Raw genomic sequence first — 19,246 nt, 5'->3', positions numbered from 1 at the left:
CTTAATAGCGAAAAAAAAAAAAGAAATCCAATATCCTTTAACAATAGAACGAATACATTGTAGCATAATCAATGAGATATTTATCTGTAAAAACAAGATGAGATCATGAGTGGACATTTCTAATTACTCTTTAAACTGTACATGTATATTCTGTATACTCAACTGTACATATATTTTGTCATTAAATCTTTTAAGTTCCACTTCTATCACCTACTGGCCATCTTTCAATTGTCTGGCCCAAGACAGATATGTCACCTTGTCTCAGAACTTGAATAAAAGGGGTAGTTATTGGATCTCCTCTCTTCCCAGATGGCTCACCAGGTAAAGAATACACCTGCAATGCATGAGAGGCAGGAGACACAGGTTTGATCCTTGGGTCGGGAAGATCCCCTGGAGAAGGAAATAGCGACCCACTCCAGTATTCTTGCCTGGAAGATACCATAGACAGAGGAGCAGAGTGGCTACAGTCCATGGGATCACAGAAGAGTCACAACTTAGCAACTAAACCAAACAATTGGATCTCCTCTACTGACTTTAACATACACATCTTACCACCCTCCTCCTTCCCAATCATTCAACCATTTCTCAAGGTATTTTACATTCCCTCAAGTTCCTGATCACTGTTTCATGACTATACACTTCACAATCAACAATCAGAACTGGATACAAGGCTCCACATGTGGTCTGCCAGACAATGTATTAAAAACTCTCTCAGGCTAGTAGAGAAAGTATAGTATATTCTCATTGGAATAGTCTTAAAAAAAGTGTTTTGCAACTATATCATACTAGTTACTCCTACTGACTTTATCTACTAAAATTCTGAGTAATTTTTCACACATGATGTCGAAGATACACCTTAAAAAATTGCCCTTTTTGGACCAAAAGAATGGACTTCAAATTTTTATTTTAGATTCAGCCCTTATAACTTCTTAAAGTAGACTGACGTTTATTCTATCATCCATCCTCTACGGACCTCTCCATATTTTACATTCTTCATAAACTGAGTGACTCATCAATGATATTCAAGGAGCAGGGACAAAGACCTGGGGCACACCACTAGAAGTCTTCCAAATTAATCTGCATCCATTAATGAACTCTCTGGATGTAACCATTCAGCTGGTTAATAACCCTCCCTCGTATTTGCCTATTTTCCCACAAGGATATTAAGAAAAACTATTATAAAATATATCACTAGAACCTAAAGGAACTGAATATCTAACTCTCTTGCCTTTCAGCCTAATACTGTTAGAACAGTACTGCTGTCGTGTTGGACATGATAAGGACCACTCCTGAGGATGACAGAGAGGGTAATGGAAGAAAGTTGGCTCACAATGACTTCATGGAACGGCCATTCCTGCTCCGAGCTGCCTATTGCCAGATTTCTTTTAACTGAAGGAAAAATAAACTATTTTGAATAAAGAAAAAAGTGGGGGAGGGGTATTGCTTCAGTGGATTAAAGTGATCCTAAAACCAAGAATTCAAGCCTGGAGAGAATGAAATAAGCCAAACTACACAGTAATTTTTTTCCAAACAAATTTAATTCTGTTCCAGCCCCAAAGAACGGGAAGAACCTAAATTTTAGAGTAAAAATAAAATAAAAATTGCTTAAAAACTAAGTCATTAAAAAATTAAGCCCCCTCCCCTAGCAATAAATACTGAAATGATATATACACATGAGGCTCAGGAAGGAGGCAAGAAGGGGAACCTTGGGGACTCTATCCCATGGCAAGGTCCCAACCCTTCTACCAATTCCACGCTCTTTACCAAAACATAGAAGAGCAAGGAAAGAGGCAGGAGAGATACACCACAAACATGTGTGGCCCCAGAGACAGCTGAAATGTAATATAAGACACAAGTGTCTTACAGGGCAGAGGAAGGAAAGCTGTCATCTAAAACATCCCCCCAATTCCAGCTGCATTACTAGAAGTGGCTGATGGAGCTGCCGAGTGCCCTTGAGCTTATTTCCTTGCCTCCACTCTCTCTTCAGCATGCAATCCAAGGAGGGTCATTCACACTGTGGCCTCGATGCCACCGTGGCAGCAGCCTGGCTGCTGGAGCCCTGAGGCTTCCCATTCACCACCAGCAGGAGGGGCGTCTCCACACGAACACTGGAAAAGGAATAGTCCTGGAAAAGACAAATATATAGAAACTAATTACATATCCAAGGATGCAAGAAACTCCTGCACAGGGATATATCATATTGACTTTCTTCCCCTCCTTTCTACCTTCTCCAGTAGATACACCCCTTACCTCCATCTCACATTAAACAAACCTAAGCTTACATAGGGAATGCAATTTTCCCAAAGTTTTCAATCTTCAAAAAGAGTATCTGGGGCAGGTAGATTGCCAGTACTGCTATTACAAGAAGGGGATGAGTGGATATATGTACATATATAACTGATAACACTTTGCTATACACCCAAAACTAACACAACATTGCAAATCAACTATACTCCAATAAAAAAAAAAAAAGGGACAATTCTCTAATTCAAAAAGGACAGTATCCTGGCAATGCCCAACAAAGAGAGTCCCACTGGCTCTACAAAATCTGCCCTTCCCACAGTGTTTATCAACAATTATAACTAAATACACAGAGTGGGCAATCCAGGGCCAATGGAAAGTCTGAGGAATTCTTAGATCAAGTGTTTGTTAGGCTATAAATTAATCTGGCAAATATAGACTGACTTTTCCTTTTATATAAGGAGGAATTAACAGAAGGTAGGTTTTAAACATTCTTCTAGTAACAGAAGATATCAGCTCACTTTATCAGTTCAAATGTACTTTTAAGTTGTAAAACGTGTTGCTAAAAGATCTTTATCCAAAATATACTATTTCACATGGAGTGTAAAGGAGGTTCTTTTTAAGTCAAAGTAAAGAGATTCTCATAAAGCAATTTTTTGAAACATCCTAACAGGAACATAAGTATGTGACCCCCCAAAAAAAAAAATTTAAAAAGGATTATAAATAGTCAATAAACATAATATAATTTTCAACCTCACCAATAATCAAGAAATCAAAGGCAAAGAATACTGATGCTATCCTTTTCATGAAAAATCAGCAAATAGTTGAAAAATTTCTACATAGAATTGCAAAGAAATACAACAACTACATTCACTGTTGGTATTAACTGGTAGAACCTTCCAAAAACTAGTTTGGCAGTATATATCAAAAGTCATAGACTGCATAAGCTTTTAATCTAAGATTTTACCTTAGAAACTCACTTTATTTCTTTAGTCAATTAATTAAACTTATGTAATAATCATGGATATGGGCAGATAAAAATATTTACTACGGTACTTTTAGAATAAAGAAAAATTGTAAATAATCTAGATCAGGGATCAGCAAATTTTTTTGTAGAAAGTCAAATAAATAGTAAATATTTTAGGCTTTGTGGGTCATATGGTCTCTGTCCTAAAACTGTTCAGCACTGACGCTATAGTGTAAAAGCAGCCACATGCACGCTCAGTTGCGTCTGACTCTGACCCCACGGACTGTAGCCTGCCAGGCTCCTCTGTCCGTGGGATTTCCCTGGCAAGAATACTGGCGTGGGTTGCCATGCCCTCCTCAAGGGAATCTTCCAAACTCAGGGATCAAACTGAAACTCCTCCATCTCCTGCATTGGCAGGCAGGTTCTTTACCACTGAGCCACTTGGGAAACCCCCAAAGTAGCCACAGATAACAATAAACAAATGAGCATACTTTGTTTCAAAAAAATTTAATTACAAAAACACAGAAATTTTAATTTCCTGTAATTTTCACGTACCATAAATTATTATTCTTTCCATTGTTTTCATTTAAACATATAGAAACCATTTTGGGCTCACAAGTCATATAGAAACAGGCAATGAGACAGATTTGGTCAATCAGCCATAATTTGCTGACCCATGAACACCTGCTCTTGTAGAGTTTTATGAGGGTTAAATGAGCCCAGTGCAGGCAGTAAAACACTAAACACAGTGTCTAGAGTCAGTTAAGTGTTCAGTAAATTTTTACTATCCTCATCATCATCAGCTCCTCTGTCTTAACTCAAAACAAAGTTGTAGAATATGGAAAGCCAAAGGAAATGTTCACAAACATCTGCATATAATATTCCACTCATGATTTAAAATATACATACAAATGTGTGTATATTTTTATGAAAAAGAGACTACAGGTTTACATACCAAACTGTTAACAGCAATAGCATGTGAATGAGAATATGTCAGTCTATTTTTAAAAATTTATTTTTACTGAAATAATTGGCATATAATATTATGTAAGTTGAAGGTATACAATGCAATGTGTTAATTTGATATATTTATATATTGCAATGTGATTACCACCACTATATTAGCTAACACTTCTATCACGTCATATAATTACCATTTCTTTTTTATGGTGGGAACAATTAAGACCTAGTCGCTTGGCAACTTTGAAGTTTATAATGCCATATTGTTGTCTATAATCACTATGCTGTGCATTAGATCTCCAGGACTTGTTTATCTACTGGTTGCAAGTTTGTATCCTTAAACAAAACCTCCCCAATTCCACCATCTACTGTTTTCACAAGTTTAGTTTTTTTAGATTCCACATGTGATAACACATGTATTTTTCTTTCTCTGTTCAGTTCATTTTTTAAATTTTCTTTGTTTCAGTCAGACAGTAGTTTTTTAGTAAAAAAAAAAAAAAAATCAAAATAAATAAATAATCTAGCTTTTAGTAAAAAATAATTTTATATATATATGTAGATATAGGATATCATACAACACATACACACATATATATGCATTACCTTACATATATATTTTTTATAGAGGTAAACTTGGTCCCACTTTGAGAGCCTAAGAGCTAAGAAAGAATCCTAGCCATCACTCACCTTTCCCTTGTGCTGAATTCGGTGAAGACGAAGGTTAGGCTCAGGGATGGCTACAGAGTCCCCAATGAGTACTCCCCAGCTCTGCACCATATTATACACCATAACTGCATAGCAAGGTCCATCTGAATCTACCAGGCCAAATGTACTGCCAGGTTAAGATGGGTTAAGAGGGACATGGGGGAAAAAAAAAGAAGTGAGCAGCAAAGAAAAGCAGAAACAGTGATTTTAATAATACCAGCAAAATAAACAAATGCTTTCATAGTTACTTCCTTAGAAATCCTATGGCAGGTACCATCATTCACTATGTACACCTGCGGGCTCATTTGTCTTAGATATGTGTCTTTAAAAAACATCCGTAAGACTCATCAATCTGTCACTTTCCCAAGAACCTGGGAAACATGCACACTGAAGCCTTCAACGAATATTAATAATGAATTAGCTCAAAATGTTACAGCAGAACAGTATTCCTGCTCTACCAGTTTAACTATCACAGTATCACTCTCTCTAACCATCACTGTCAATTTACTTAATTCCACAAACTTTCACTGAATACCTATCAGGTGTCAGCCACTGTGCTTAGCAGTAAGACATCAATCCAACTCTGAGTGACTTTATTAGTCTAGTGGATATCAGACAATTAAACCATCACTTACAATACAACTGCAAAAGGTTCCAGAATAGCTCTTTCCTTGTGCTGAATTCAGTGAAGCCAAAGGTTGGGCTGTGGGGGCCCAGAGGAGAAATGTCTAAATCAATGGAAAGCCAGGAAGGCCTCCATTTAGACCAGACCCTCAAACTGAATCTTAAGGAATGAAAAACTATTTGGGTTAAAACAGGGAAATTAATCCTCAGTGGAAATAAAAAACCTCTACAGGGAAGGGAATAGGGCTTGACAAGAAAGGAACATGAGAAAACTTCCTGAGGTGGTGGTATTGTTCTCTACTGGCGTCTGGGTTATATGAGAATATCCATTTGTCAAAACTTAGGAATGTACACTAAGATTTTCACATTTCATTGGATGTAAATTTTACATAAAAAAGAAGAAAACTATAAACAAGTACTGAACTCTAGTTAATGATTGCACGCTGAATGCATACTAATGTCTGCAATTACTTTGAAATGCACCAAAAATAAGAGATCAACAGATATATAAGGGAATAGACAGATATATGATAAACTAAGTATAATAAAATATTAATAGAATATAAGTACACAAATGTTCACTGTAAAATTCTTTCAATTTTGCTGTATGTTTGAAAAATTTTATAATAGAATGTTGGGGGGGAAAATGTAATCTATATCAAGAAGCAGCAAAAAGATTATCCAGGTACAGTAACTGTGTGTAAAGACACAGAGGCATGAAAATAGCTGTTCTGAAACCTACAAAATAATGCTAAGGTTGGAATAAAGTGCACAAGAGGAAAAATGACAGAAGACAGTAGGCAGGGAAAAAATCATAAAGGGCTTTGTGTATTAAACTAAGGAGTTAAAACTTCATCCCCAAAGTTACACAATACCAGTAAGAGATTTTAAATAAGAAACAGCAATGGTCAAATCTGTATCTGGGGCATATTTATTTGCACTGTAGAACACTGGAGGAAAAACAGGGAATAAGGAGACTTGTCTGGAGAAGTGCTGAGGCTGAATTAAATTAGTAGACACAAAGAAGTAGGGACTAAAAGGTATATCTATTGGTCTTGGCAAATGCTTCAAGGCAAGAGAATGGAGAAGTTAGAACTTAGAAGTCTTAATTAAGTGACTGACTAGAGGTAATACCATTGATTGACAAAGAATTCAGGGAGGTGAAGCAAACTGACAGAGAAAGATGACGTAAGTAATTTTGAACATAATGAGTTAGAGATTTTATCAAAGCCCAGAGGCAGCTGAATACAGGAATCCAAAACTTGGAATTGAGGCTTTGGCTGGAGCTAGATCTGTGAGCATAGAGGAGGCAGCCAAAGCCTTGGGTTTATATGACATCACCAAATGAGATGACCTATAAATGAGATGGTGAGGAATCAGTGCTCATGCTCACTTGGCACACTCGAATTCACAGCAAACACTGCAGTCAAGCACATCAACCTCTCCTGATGAAAAGCCTCAGAATCCTTCTAAACATGCAACCACTGCCAAGTGATCAAAGTGGGCATCTATTTGCCACCCTGGTAGAAAAAGGAAAGAAACAAAAACAGAGTCTACCTCGAACTTAACATTTAGAAATCAGGCAGAAAAAGAGAAACCAAAGAGTAGCAAAATATTTGTTCCAGGGCCCCTAAAACTACCTTTGTTTATACTTCTTCCTCATTCCTCTTAACTCTAACGTCTGCTCGAGTAACTAAACTTTTCTCAACTATCTTCCTGTTCTTCAAACACATACACCACGAAAATGCCGTGGAGGAAAATCAGGTATACAGTAGGAGCTGTATTTTAGTTTGAATGAAGCAGAAGGAATTTGAAAGGCAATAGTGACAGAGAAGTCAGACTGCTGTGGAGCAATGTAATAGAAGCTACTGGATCAAACACTGGTGATCCCAGAAACAAAAAAGCTTCAGCAGAAAACAGAAAAAGGAAACCAGTCAAGCAGGGATTGGGAAGTGAGCAAAGGACCAAGGAATGATGGCACTGACTGAATCCTCATTTTTCAAAAGTTAAAATTTTCTAAATGAATATTCTTAACTCATTTCCTCTGCTCAACTATAAGAACCCTTCACTTGGGTGTGGCACATTTTTTTTAACTCCCTACAACACATACAGCAGATGCTCAATGAATATTTGTTGAATAACAGCTGAGAGAATCTCTCCAACAGGCCTTAAATTCAAACTCAAAGCTGAACTTCCAGAACTGCTTAGGCATACCTAAGTCCAAACAGGATTTAGAATTCTTTCTCCTTCTACTTCTATGATCATGAAAACACAAAGAGGTAGGAGAATTTTAAGGTTTCCATCTTATAAAAAGATTTCCTATCTTATAAAAAAAATGTAGCTGTCAAATTTCAGCTTCAGATGTAAGAGTCGACAGAACCCCAAACTCAGGGAAAAACTGGGTGGTAACGGGATCTACAGAGAGACTGTCAGACATCACTTAAGACAATACAGTGTCCCTTGGGACAGTCCCAGAAGGGAAAGAGAACTCACTGATCTCTGACCACTAACAATTATCTTCAAGTTTCAGAGAAAGGCCAGGAAATGAAAGCAACTAGTTTAAAAGGATGAAAAAGAGAAAAGGTAACAGAAACTCACAAGGGGACTTTCTCCTCCGTGGTAAGGCTGAACACCACCTTTCCCAGGACCACAGCTCCACTATTTACACCAGGCTGCAGAGCACTCAGGGGCTTGCGCTCCAGAGTCACCTTCTGCCCCGAGGCTGACTGATAGCGCCCATCACCACAAGGGCCCAGGTGGGCTGGGCGCAAGTTTCCCAGCATGCTCTGTAACTTTTTGGTCTTCACCTTTCCCTGCAAAGGAAAAGGAAACAGGTAAGAAGCTGGAAATGAAGCACTCTCCTTGAGAGTCTAGTCCTCCCCACCACCTACCCACTTCTATAGGGTCACTACTACTGAGGCCTACTATTTGATTAACCTACGGCAGAATAAAAAAAGTAGGATTCATTCTTCAGACATCTTTACCTTGCTCTCAAGGAGGCTGGTTAATCTAGTCAGGAAATCCAGGAGCTGTTGCTCTCGTTGCCAGGGCTCTGGCCAGGCAGGGTCCAGTGCTGCAGCCTGAGAGAAGCCCTCCAGGGCCTCACCATAATTCTCCTCATATTTATGTAACTGCACAAGAAGTAACAAAAACCCTCCCAATTATAAGTATGTTTAACACAAACTATGCAGAAGTGGGCTAGCACAGTGGGCTAGGAATCTTGAGAAATAAACTGTTTTCCTGTTCCCAATTGTTTTCCTATTCTACAAACATTCCCAGTTTTTTTCCTGTTCTACAAATGAACTGCATGAAGAGCTGGTAATACCTTATATCCTTTTTCCTGGCCAAGGTGATCACAACCTCAAAGGTGAAATCATGTCAAAGAAGCTAACTTCCAAACTCTAAAACAGTTAAGCTGCATATATTGGGTGATCCTATTTTTATGTTTATAATGACCATTTTAGGAAAGTCTTATAGACTGTGACCCCATCCTCTATTCACCCTCCCGCCAACTCAGCCCCCTTTCCTTTCCCTCCGGATACTTTAGTCAAACTAAGCAAGCTTTTCCCAGAAATAACTTAGCTTTCCTCTAGCAGTTAGTATCCAACTTTGTCCCTATGAATACTGTTATCCTCACAGGCTAAGACCTAGATAGCTTATGTATTTGACTTTCAGATGACCACTCCCCAATATAAATGATAATTTCTTTTTGTTTTTACCGTTGCCCTGTTCAGATGAAGATCAGGATTGCTGGAAGCTGTCCTGTCAACCTTCTCCTATAGTGGAATAAGAAGACCATCAGTGGCGCTTGTCTCAGTCTTAAGGATGGCCATACACAACATGTCCTAAACCTCCTCTCCTTGGAAAAATTTAAGTTTTTGCTTGTCAAAGTGTTTTCTATACCCACACTATTATACAGTAAATGCTTGTGTGGAACATATTACACAGTCCCTGAAATCTCAAGGATGTAAGGGCTTTGTGTGTGCATGGAACTTTAAAATATGATTATAATTTACCCATGTAATAGTATAAATATAGAAGTAATACATGACTAATATCTGATAAAAAATTTTAATTAATGAGATGCTAATATAAATGAAGAAAATCTAGAAAACAAATGATGCTGATTTAACACTTTTCCTCTGCCCATGAGTCCAGCTTCAGACACAAACAGAATCATGTTACTACATCTAAGCCCCCTTAAAACTCACAGAGAAAGCCAAATTCTGATTCGCTAATTTAAACAGATGGCCAGAAACCATGACAGTAAAGACAAATGTATCTGCAGCTATCTTCATGGCAATGATCATTTTTTTTTTTTAAATTCTATTCACTGCCTGGCACACTGCAAAAGTGCAAACAACATGAATTCAAATTATTTAAATGACTGGTTCAAATATGTTTAAAAATGCAGGTCTGATGAAGAAATTAATAATTAAAAGCAATTATTTAGCAGAAGCCAAATATAAAATTTTAAAGGAGTACATCATATTACACCTTAAAATATAAGTAGTTACCAGATTAAGAAATCAGAGTAAAACAAAATACTTCTGCCTAAAAAGTTCCCTGATTGAATAAAAACCAAACCTGCTGACTACACAGATTGGGCTGAGTTAAACGCCACTGCTAAGGCTACAGTGAGAAGCACAGTGCATGAGGAAGTCGTGTCTGTCATTTTTAAAAAAGCCATCTTATCACTGCATGTTCCTCTCTCCTGAGTGTGAGTCCTACAGGTGAGCTGCGGTCATCTGCACAAAGGCAGGATAAAGTGCATGGTGTGCACATCTGTCCCCACAGCTTCGGGGTAGGGCTGCACCAGTGTACACCAGGGCGAAGCCAAACAACTAGCATGAGAAATGTACTTTTTAAGAAACTAACTTAAGATATTTTTGAAATACAAAAATTGGTTGTATATTTTAAAGCTATAATTCTTGGAGACATTCTGTGATTCAAAATTTGACTGTGCTTATTAAAAATGGTTATCTATGTTTCAGAATTCAGTTTTGTGAAAAATAGTTTCTGTGGGATGGTAAAAAAAGAAAGAAAAAAGAACAGTCCCTAAACTGCAAACATGAATATAAGGTAGCTATATTCCTTATTCTGCCACTCAGAGCAAAATAAATAACAATAAGTGAAAAAAGCGTCTCTATGTCAAGAGAAAACAAAAGAAGGTGAACACGAAGTCTAAATAAAAAGCACTCAGGAGGCCAATGTAAACCTTGCTAACAATGAGCAGTCATGCACTCAAAGCCTGAAGGAAACTCCTCCCCTACAAGTGGATATTAATATAAACAGCCTGAAAACCTGAGGCAAAGCATAAGCTCCAGTGAATTAATCCCTAGGATATAATGTAGAATGGACTACACGCTATTTTCTGTTTTAGCCTGTAGGAAACCCAGATTCATACTATTTAATGGTTAACCTGGGGATACTGCTTAATTTATACTTAAGTAGCAGAATTTTAATGTTTTTAAAAAATGTGTATATATATTAATAAACATTATTTTTAACATATACTTTTTTCCCCATTCAAAAAGATGCATATTGGGATTGGCTCTGTGATTTGGTTACACATGCCTATATAAGAAATCTAGGCAGCTCAAATAGCTACCTCGCACTGAGGCACACACTGCAAGCGATTGCTAATACTCAAGTTGTAGGAAGAAATACCTCACCTCTGCAGGACTGGCTTCGCAAAACCACACTCATCAGATGCCAGCAAACACTCCCCATGCTGCTTGCTAAAATGTGACAAAGAAGACTGAACAACATTTTTGCTTCTGTTGCTGCCTCTACATATCCAGCCTGGGTGACCATAAATACTTACTGCTTGGGCATAAGCACTGAGGGCTTGCTGGGAGATCTTAGGGTTCTGGCCAGTATTGAAGTAAAGAGAAAGGTAGGCATTCCCCAGAATATCTGAAAGAGAAACACAGATTTCTGGTTCTGCACGTAAGGAGCTTAAAGTCACCACTCTATCCTAACAAGTAAAAAGCTGAACAGACTATAAAAAATCCACAGCTCCTCTTGGATGCATAATAAAGGGGACAATACGGGCAAACCACTGCTCCAAAATTAGACAGACAGAGCTGAATACAGGGAGTTACTGCTCAGCAGAAACTCAGGAGCTACCACAGCAACAGCGCCGGGGTAGGAAAACCTAAACTGAAATTGATGAATTCTGGAGCCTCACTGTAGACAAGCCTGGGAGTTGAAAACTCCAGGGGTACCAGTCATAAGGGACCCTCACCAATATTGTAAGGTTTACCTTCAAGAACTTAACCAGATTCCCATAGCAAATATCGAAGAATACCCTCATACTTCTAGCAGAGGGAGGGGACAAAGAAACTTTTTTGAAATATGCCAAAGCATGCCATTCTTTTTGTTGTTGTTTGTGTGGGTTATTTTGGCCACACTATGTGGCTTGAGGGAGCTCAGTTCCCCAACTAGGGACTGAACCTGGGCCACAGCAGTAAAAGCCTGGGATCCTAACCACTAGGCCACCAGGGAACTCCTGAACACTCCATTCTTAACAAGTGCCCTCAGGAGAAACTAGTTATCCAGAGCCTAACCTGCTAAGGTATTATCAGAAGGTAACTGACCTAATGAAGGGAAATAACCAACTCCAGCTAGCTCCAGTCTTCCACATGGAAGAAGGGAAATATCCAACTCCAACCAACTCTAGCCATCCCGTGCCTCCTAAGTGGGGATGGAAGGGCAGAGAGAAAACTGAGAAACACAGTGATGGATCATCTCAGAGCCCAAGTTCTATGTATAACTATTTTGGTCACCCTCAAAAGTCTGTATGAAAGGCCCCACATCTGAAACAAACTAGTGATGATACTATCTATACTCAGGGTATACCCAAAATTCCTCTGGGATAAAGAGGCAAACAGGAACCCAAAGGAAACAACAGAAGACTGCACAAAAGCTCCGCTTTGCTGATAGGGAAACATAAGCCTCCTCTCTTCAATGAAAAGGTCCAAGAGGTACTAGAATAGTGGTTCATCAAAATACCTTTTGGGCTCCTTCAAAGCAAAGATGCCCTGGCTTCACATTTAAGAGTCAGACTCAACAGATGGGCTCCAGATGATCCTGGTGTGCAGCCACGGTTGAGAACCACTGCTCTAGAAACCTGCTGGAGATCTTTTGAAAGCACTCACACCAGGAGCGGCCATCAAGGATGTCCATCTGCACAGCCAACTTAGCCTGTCGCACACTGTCCATGACATGGCGAGAATGTTCATCTCCAGAGTCAGTCCGCAGCTGGCGAAGCACCATTGACAGGTTTTGAAGGGAGACTTTGTTCTTGCACTGCAAATGGAGAAGCCATATACTTAACCTTCATGGTTCTATTTCTCCTTTCCAGATCTATTTTATTTCAGGCTTCTAACTTTTCCTCTTAATTCTTACTGCCATCTGTATCTAAGACTCCCATCTACAAGGATCAACTTGGTTACTTTTCTTCACTTCTCATCTACCTCTGAACCTGGTCCCATCATCATCTTCCTCATCCAAGTCTGCTTTCTCCCGTCTTCTGATTCTGTCCTCCTAGTTCCCATGCAGTTCTACTCTGGTATTCATGGCCTAGGGAAACTCACAAAACCAGAGAAATCCCATCCTCTCCATCTGTGTTTTCTGAGGGCATAGTGGGCAGCTCACATGGGTGAGGGCTCCTGAGAAGCAGGTGTGGGCAGCTGCAACATCCCCTTTCTTCCAGTACACCTCACCCAGCTGGTTCCAGGCTTCTACCAGCTCAGGCTCCAGCTTCACAGCCTTTGACAGAAGCTCCTCAGCCTTGGGGCTATAGTCGGGAGTCACATTCAGTGCCTTCCCAGTCAGCATCAGAACCTGTGCATTGCCCTGGACAGAACCTAGGAGGAAGGGAAAAGATAAAGGAAACCCAGATAATTTTACAGGTGAGACCAGGGTACTTTCAAGGAATCACCCTATGCCAGTTCTAGCAATCAAATAATTAAGGAAAATCTTCATGAACAAACAATTCATTGAAAACATACCACATGCAGACTATTATGTTAGAAAACAAGGTAACAAAGAAAGCATTATCCCTGCCTCTGAGGGGCTTACAATCTAGTGGAGAGGACAATGTCTATCCATGGAAAATTAAAACACAATGAAAAAGAGCATACGACATACACCCAATGAATGGACTTTACAAAGTGAAAAGGAGAGAAGACAAGACACTCCAGGGGGAAAAACGATGTAAACAAAGATAAAGAAGCAGAAAGGAGAAATACGCGTGGCATGTTCATGGGAGGATGGATGGTTCAACGTGAATGAAACAAAAGGCTCCTCTGTAAGTAGGTAGTCGGAGATAAGGGTAGGGGGAAAAGAGTCAGACAATGAAGAGTTGAATAACAAAGGACTGGTTTAGACCTCAACCAGTCAAGAGTAGGAATTTTTGAAGATACTTGAGCAAAGAGGCAGACAAGAGATGAGATTAAATTCATGAAGCAATTATTTAGAAAGATTATGGCCATGGTCATTATTTAAGTAGATTTGGAAGTAAAAGAAATTAAGAGGCAGAAAGGTCAGTTAAGAAGATTACTACAACAGTAATCAAGCAATTAGTATGCTCTTTTTCTTTTCATAGCATTTGGAAATGGAGTTTAGGGAACGGAAAGGCTGCCATCCTGCACAGGTACCCTTAGAAGAAATATTCTGTTGCACTAACTTGAAGCAGCCACAAACAGGATACCAAAGAGTCTACAGAGAGAGCAAAGCTCCATCACATTTCAATGAGGAACAGGGGGTTGTGTGTTCTTTTGGGACTCATACCCACTACTTCCTCCATCTGCTGCAGGGTCTTCTCCATCTCTTCCCGCACATCTTGTTGCTTCCTCCCAGCATGCTCAACACTATGTGTCTCGAAATAGCACTCTCGAAATGAATACAGCTGGTCCACCAGTTCCTAGGAATATAAGAATGGTACCATTAAGTGGAGAGGATACCAGACAAGTAAACTTTGAGATTGGATACCAATACCAACTTTTGGCCTAGAAATGCTGATCCCCTACCTTACCTAGGAATGATATGAGAGGCAGGCTGCAGATAGGGAAGGAAAGTTGTCTAGCCCACTCCCACACTGCCCCACGTCAATCTGTACCATGATGTCAGTCACTTCTCTTAGACCCGGCAGAGCTTCCGATGTGATTAAGCACTTCACATACCTTAGTCAGGAGAGAGGAAATGCTTTGCACCTTGACATAAACCAAAGTTAATAAAATCATCCTATCTAGTACTGGTCCCTAAAGTATAAAATTTTGAAATTTACCCTTAAAACTGGACTTCTAACAATAATAATCCCTTACCCCTGATTTTTCCTATGCTGATATCTAAACATCTGTGACATTTGTGAATAAGACAAACATGTGAGAGCTGTTCTCCATGACAAACAGGCCAATTTAAGCTTGATAAATTTTGTATTTTTGCAGTTTTGTTTCTTTAGATATTTGTGTTTTTTGTTTAGTTTTCGTCAAGTCATTCTCTGGCTCATTTGCATTCTTTCCAAGTAAACGTTCTCCTTCCTCTTTAAATATCTCTGCTTGAGTCTTTCTGGGACATCAATCAAAGCTTTTCCATTATCTATTCTTTCCTAAAACAAAACAGCAGTAGAAAGGTAGAACCCAAACCCACCAAGTCTTACCAACTACCTCTGCATCACATCCCAAATCCATCCACCAGTCTCCATGTCCCTATCAGTATCCTCAACTAAATCAGCATCATTACTTGCCTGAACTATTTCAATAGCTTCTTACCTGATCGTTCTGCTTCTACTCTTTCCCATTCTCCTCACTATAGCTGGAGTGGCCTTACAGAAATGTAGGTCATGTCACAAACCCTCAGATAATTTTCCACTGCAGACAGAATAAAATCCAACTGCTTATTATGACCTAGAAGACTGTAAGATCTGACCTCCCACCATTCATCCTGCCACAAACTTCACTTCTTATCACTCTCCTACACTACTCAAGCCAGACTGGCTTTCATCCAGGTCCTCAAATCCACTCTCAATCCTGCCTACACACATGCTGGCCCCTCTGCCTGGACATTCTTTCTCCAGACCATTGCATGGCTCATTCCTCTTCATTATTTAGGTCTCAGTTCAAACACCAATTTCTCAGAGAGGTTTTCCCTGACTGCCCAAACTAAAGTAACTCCTTCCTCCTCCACCCCACTGTTAAATCACACTCCTACTTTTCTTCACAGTACTTATTTGAAATTAAAATTCTACCCAGAATGATGAAATTAGATTATCTCCTTCTGTAACAGTGCTTTTCAAGTTTTATTGTATTATTTCCAGGACCCGGCCTACAGAGATTCTGATGTTAGTGGTTTTAGCAGAACTCAAAATTCTGCATTTTAACAAGCACCCTGCATGACTTTAATAGAAATAACCTGTAAAATACACTTTGAGAAAAATCCTTTAATATATTCCTTCTAACCTAAAGTGTCTATAACAATGAAATAAAGTTTACCACCATTCCCATGAACAGCAACATCACCATCCTTTTCCTCTCTCTATGCCATTCCCCCATTCCATCCTTGCGTCTTCCCCACCCACCCCCAAGATACCCCAGGTATCCTCGACCTAGCTGCTTAGGGCATTTACCACAAATAAGAGCAGGAAAAGACAGCTCTCAGCAAATATTACAACCCATTTCCTTTCGTCATGAAGTCAGCATAGCTACAAATTAAGAATTACAGAGAAGGTCTTGGAGAAGGCAATGGCACCCGACTCCAGTACTCTTGCCTGGAAAATCCCATGGACGGAGGAGCCTGGTGGGCTGCCGTCTATGGGGTCGCACAGAGTCGGACACAACTGAAGTGACTTAGCAGCAGCAGAGAAGGTCTTATTGTTCGTTTCTATTTGTAATAGAAAATGTACAAGAAATTGCTTGGCTTTGTTGGTTTGTTTTGCTACAGTGAACATTTTTAGTAACTTTGTCCTGGTAAAAATCAATATATATACATTGTTAAAATTCAAATAGGTACAAGTAAAATATGCAGGGTAAAAAACTCCTCATGATTATCACAATAACCTCAGAGATAACCATGGCTTAGTTTACCTTTTCAGGTTTTTCTATACATATACAAACACATACACAATGTTTGTAATACAGTGCTAGATTTGAGAATCTCTGATTTCAGACAGTCACACTAGGTAAAAGAATTACATCCAAGTCAACCGGATGAGAGGTAAAGCTCACACTCTAATAATTGTTATTAGTCTAATCTACTAAAGAAACAAAGAAATCTCATCAACGTTTAAACTTTTGCTGTAGACGCCTTTAAGAAAGGTACAAACCTGTCATAAGTCTAACATTTACATTTCAGGCTGCCTTAGAATACAAAAAAACTCAGTTTCTGAGTACATTTCAGGATACCTTAGAATACAAAAAAACTCAGTTTCTGAGTAAATTTCAGGCTGCCTTAGAATACAAAAAACTCAGTTGCTGAGATTTAAGAAAAATCTTGGGTTATTAAAAGAAGAGTCAAGCAACTAGTTAGCTCCTATCTACCAACTACAAGATTGTCCCAGTTACCACAGTCAATTGTGAACTGAGTGGAGTCTGGAGCCGTCTGCATTAGACCCAAACTGGAATTGGGAGTACACACAAAAAAATCAAAAACTGTTAAATTCTAAGGAGAGTAACCAGAATGCACGCGGTGCAAGCCATTACTGTGACTGTTGCCAATTTGAAAGCATGAAAGTACTGAAGAAATGGTCTTATCAAAACTACAAGCAATAGGTAATAGCGCCTAAAGATCTGCCAAACACACGTGTATGCTATTTGTTATGGTGAATGGGGGGAGGGGGGAATACAACCTCCCAACAATGTAAGTTAGGAGCAATAAATCCTCTTCCCTACAGGACTGAAATTGACTGCAGTCGGGTCAGCACCACGGGATCCCAACAAACTGGCTGCGCCTGTCACTTGGCCCGGGGGTCCCCTAGCCCGATGCGGCTGCACCTTCGGGTGTTGTTATAGTAACCACGGGGACACAAGTAGCGTCGGGTATGTGTCAAGAAATTCGCAGGCAGTGCATAAACTGGGCTCTCTACTCCTTCCCAAGTAACAAAAGCAGATATGTATTTTAATCTATGGCCCCACCTGCAATTTCTGCAAGACCTCCTTGACTTCTTCCTCTTCGACAGCCATCATTTCCCAGCTTCTCCGGCCCCGACTTAAAACCACAGAGACGCATACCCGTCCCCACGATAGAGCCACAGCGACATCTAGAGTTCTGGAGGCTTTCGGCACCTGAGTGAAAGAGCTGGTTTTCAAGGAAGAGCGCCGCTCCAAACTTAAACGTACCAAGTGGATATCCCTGGTGGCTCAGACGGTAAAAAAAAAAAACCTCCTGCAATGCCTACAGCCCAGAGGAAGTGGTCTGCAATCACTTCCAAATTCATAAATTTGTCTTTTCCAAATCCTGCAAACAAAATGTTCTCAGATTAAGTACCTGTGTATTATTGTTTCGTATATTCCTATGTGTTTATTACCAAGATTATAATACCCCAGGAAAAAAAACAGGCTAAGACAGTGGGTGCCCGTGTTATAAGTTTAAAGTGGTAAAGTAATTTGCCTGAATGTTTTCCAAACTTTACAGTGATTTTCTATATAGGAGGAATTTTATAATTTTGAAAACACTATCCTAATAAATCGACTACATTTGGAATGGTATTAAGAAAGCCATCACTAATACACTAATAGTGTGTGTGGTATGTGCAGGCACGCTGGATCCCTGGATAGTGTGTGCGTATGATGTGTGTGTGTATGTGTGTATGCGCGCGCTGGATCCCTGGGTAGTGTGTGTGTGTGTGTGTGTGTGTGTGTGTGTGTGCGCGCGCGCGCGCGCTGGATCCCTGGGTAGTGGGTAGTTCGTGTGTGCATGTGCTGGATCCCTGGGTTGTGTGTGCGTGTGTGTGCGTGTGTGTGTGTGTGTGGGTGTGTGTGCGTGTGTGTGTGTGCATGTGCGTGAAGAGCCTGGTAGTCTAGTCAATGGGGTCACAGAGTTGATGCTTTTGAACTGTGGTGTTGGAGAAGACTCTTGAGAGTCCCTTGGACGGCAAGGGGTCCAACCAGTCCATCCTAAAGGAAAGCAGTCCTGGGTGTTCATTGGAAGGACTGATGCTAAAGCTGAAGCTCCAATACTTTGGCCACCTCATGCGAAGAGATGACTCACTGGAAAAGACTCTGATGCTGGGAGGGATTGGGGGCAGGAGGAGAAGGGGGTGACAGAGAATGAGATGGCTGGATGGCATCACCGACTCGAAGCATATGAGTTTGGGTGAATTCTGGGAGTTGGTGATGGACAGGGAGGCCTGGCGTGCTGTGATTCATGGGGTCGCAAAGAGTCGGACACGACTGAGAGACTGAACTGAAATGACATCCCAAAGGGTATTTAAGAAACAATTGACTGTGTCTGAAGAGGGAAAACAGTGGAAACTGTGTCAGACTTTATTTTTTTGGGCTCCAAAATCACTGCGGATGCTGATTGCAGCCATGAAATTAAAAGACGCTTACTCCTTGGAAGGAAAGTTATGACCAACCTAGATAGTATATTGAAAAGCAGAGACATTACTTTGCCAACCAAGGTCCGTCTAGTCAAGGCTATGGTTTTTCCCGTGGTCATGTATGGATGTGAGAGTTGGACTGTGAAGAAAGCTGATTGCCGAAGAATTGATGCTTTTGAACTGTGGTGCTGGAGAAGACTCTTGAG

General features: G+C 40.0%; 1 protein-coding gene across 1 annotated transcript; it reads right to left on the bottom strand.

Moving 5' to 3' along the window:
* Nucleotides 1-1,597: 1,597 nt before the first annotated feature.
* TTC5 (tetratricopeptide repeat domain 5) lies at nucleotides 1,598-17,708 on the bottom strand. The gene is made up of 10 exons (XM_055436694.2): nucleotides 17,635-17,708; nucleotides 14,297-14,429; nucleotides 13,160-13,371; nucleotides 12,661-12,811; nucleotides 11,325-11,416; nucleotides 9,217-9,273; nucleotides 8,482-8,628; nucleotides 8,096-8,310; nucleotides 4,856-5,000; nucleotides 1,598-2,125 (listed from the first exon to the last, which is right to left on the bottom strand). The coding sequence occupies exons 1-10, from the start codon at nucleotides 17,683-17,685 to the stop codon at nucleotides 2,006-2,008; spliced, it is 1,323 nt and encodes a 440-aa protein (XP_055292669.2). The 5' UTR covers nucleotides 17,686-17,708; the 3' UTR covers nucleotides 1,598-2,005.
* Nucleotides 17,709-19,246: the final 1,538 nt, after the last annotated feature.

Source organism: Moschus berezovskii, chromosome 9, assembly GCF_049115385.1.
Source record: "Moschus berezovskii isolate FMDL1 chromosome 9, NW_MosBer_1.0, whole genome shotgun sequence".
Classification (NCBI taxonomy): Eukaryota; Metazoa; Chordata; class Mammalia; order Artiodactyla; family Moschidae; genus Moschus; species Moschus berezovskii.
Note: the sequence above shows the minus strand (reverse complement) of the source record. Positions and strands in the feature narration are given on the sequence as shown.

Coding starts and splice junctions, on each gene's coding strand:
- TTC5 (XM_055436694.2), bottom strand. CDS start 17,685: ATGATGGCTGTCGAAGAGGAAGAAGTCAAGGAGGTCTTGCAGAAATTG. Junction 12,812..13,159: donor TCTCAGGAGCCCTCACCCAT/GTGAGCTGCCCA, acceptor CTCCATTTGCAG/TGCAAGAACAAAGTCTCCCT. Junction 5,001..8,095: donor ACGGAGGAGAAAGTCCCCTT/GTGAGTTTCTGT, acceptor TTAACCTGGCAG/TACATTTGGCCTGGTAGATT.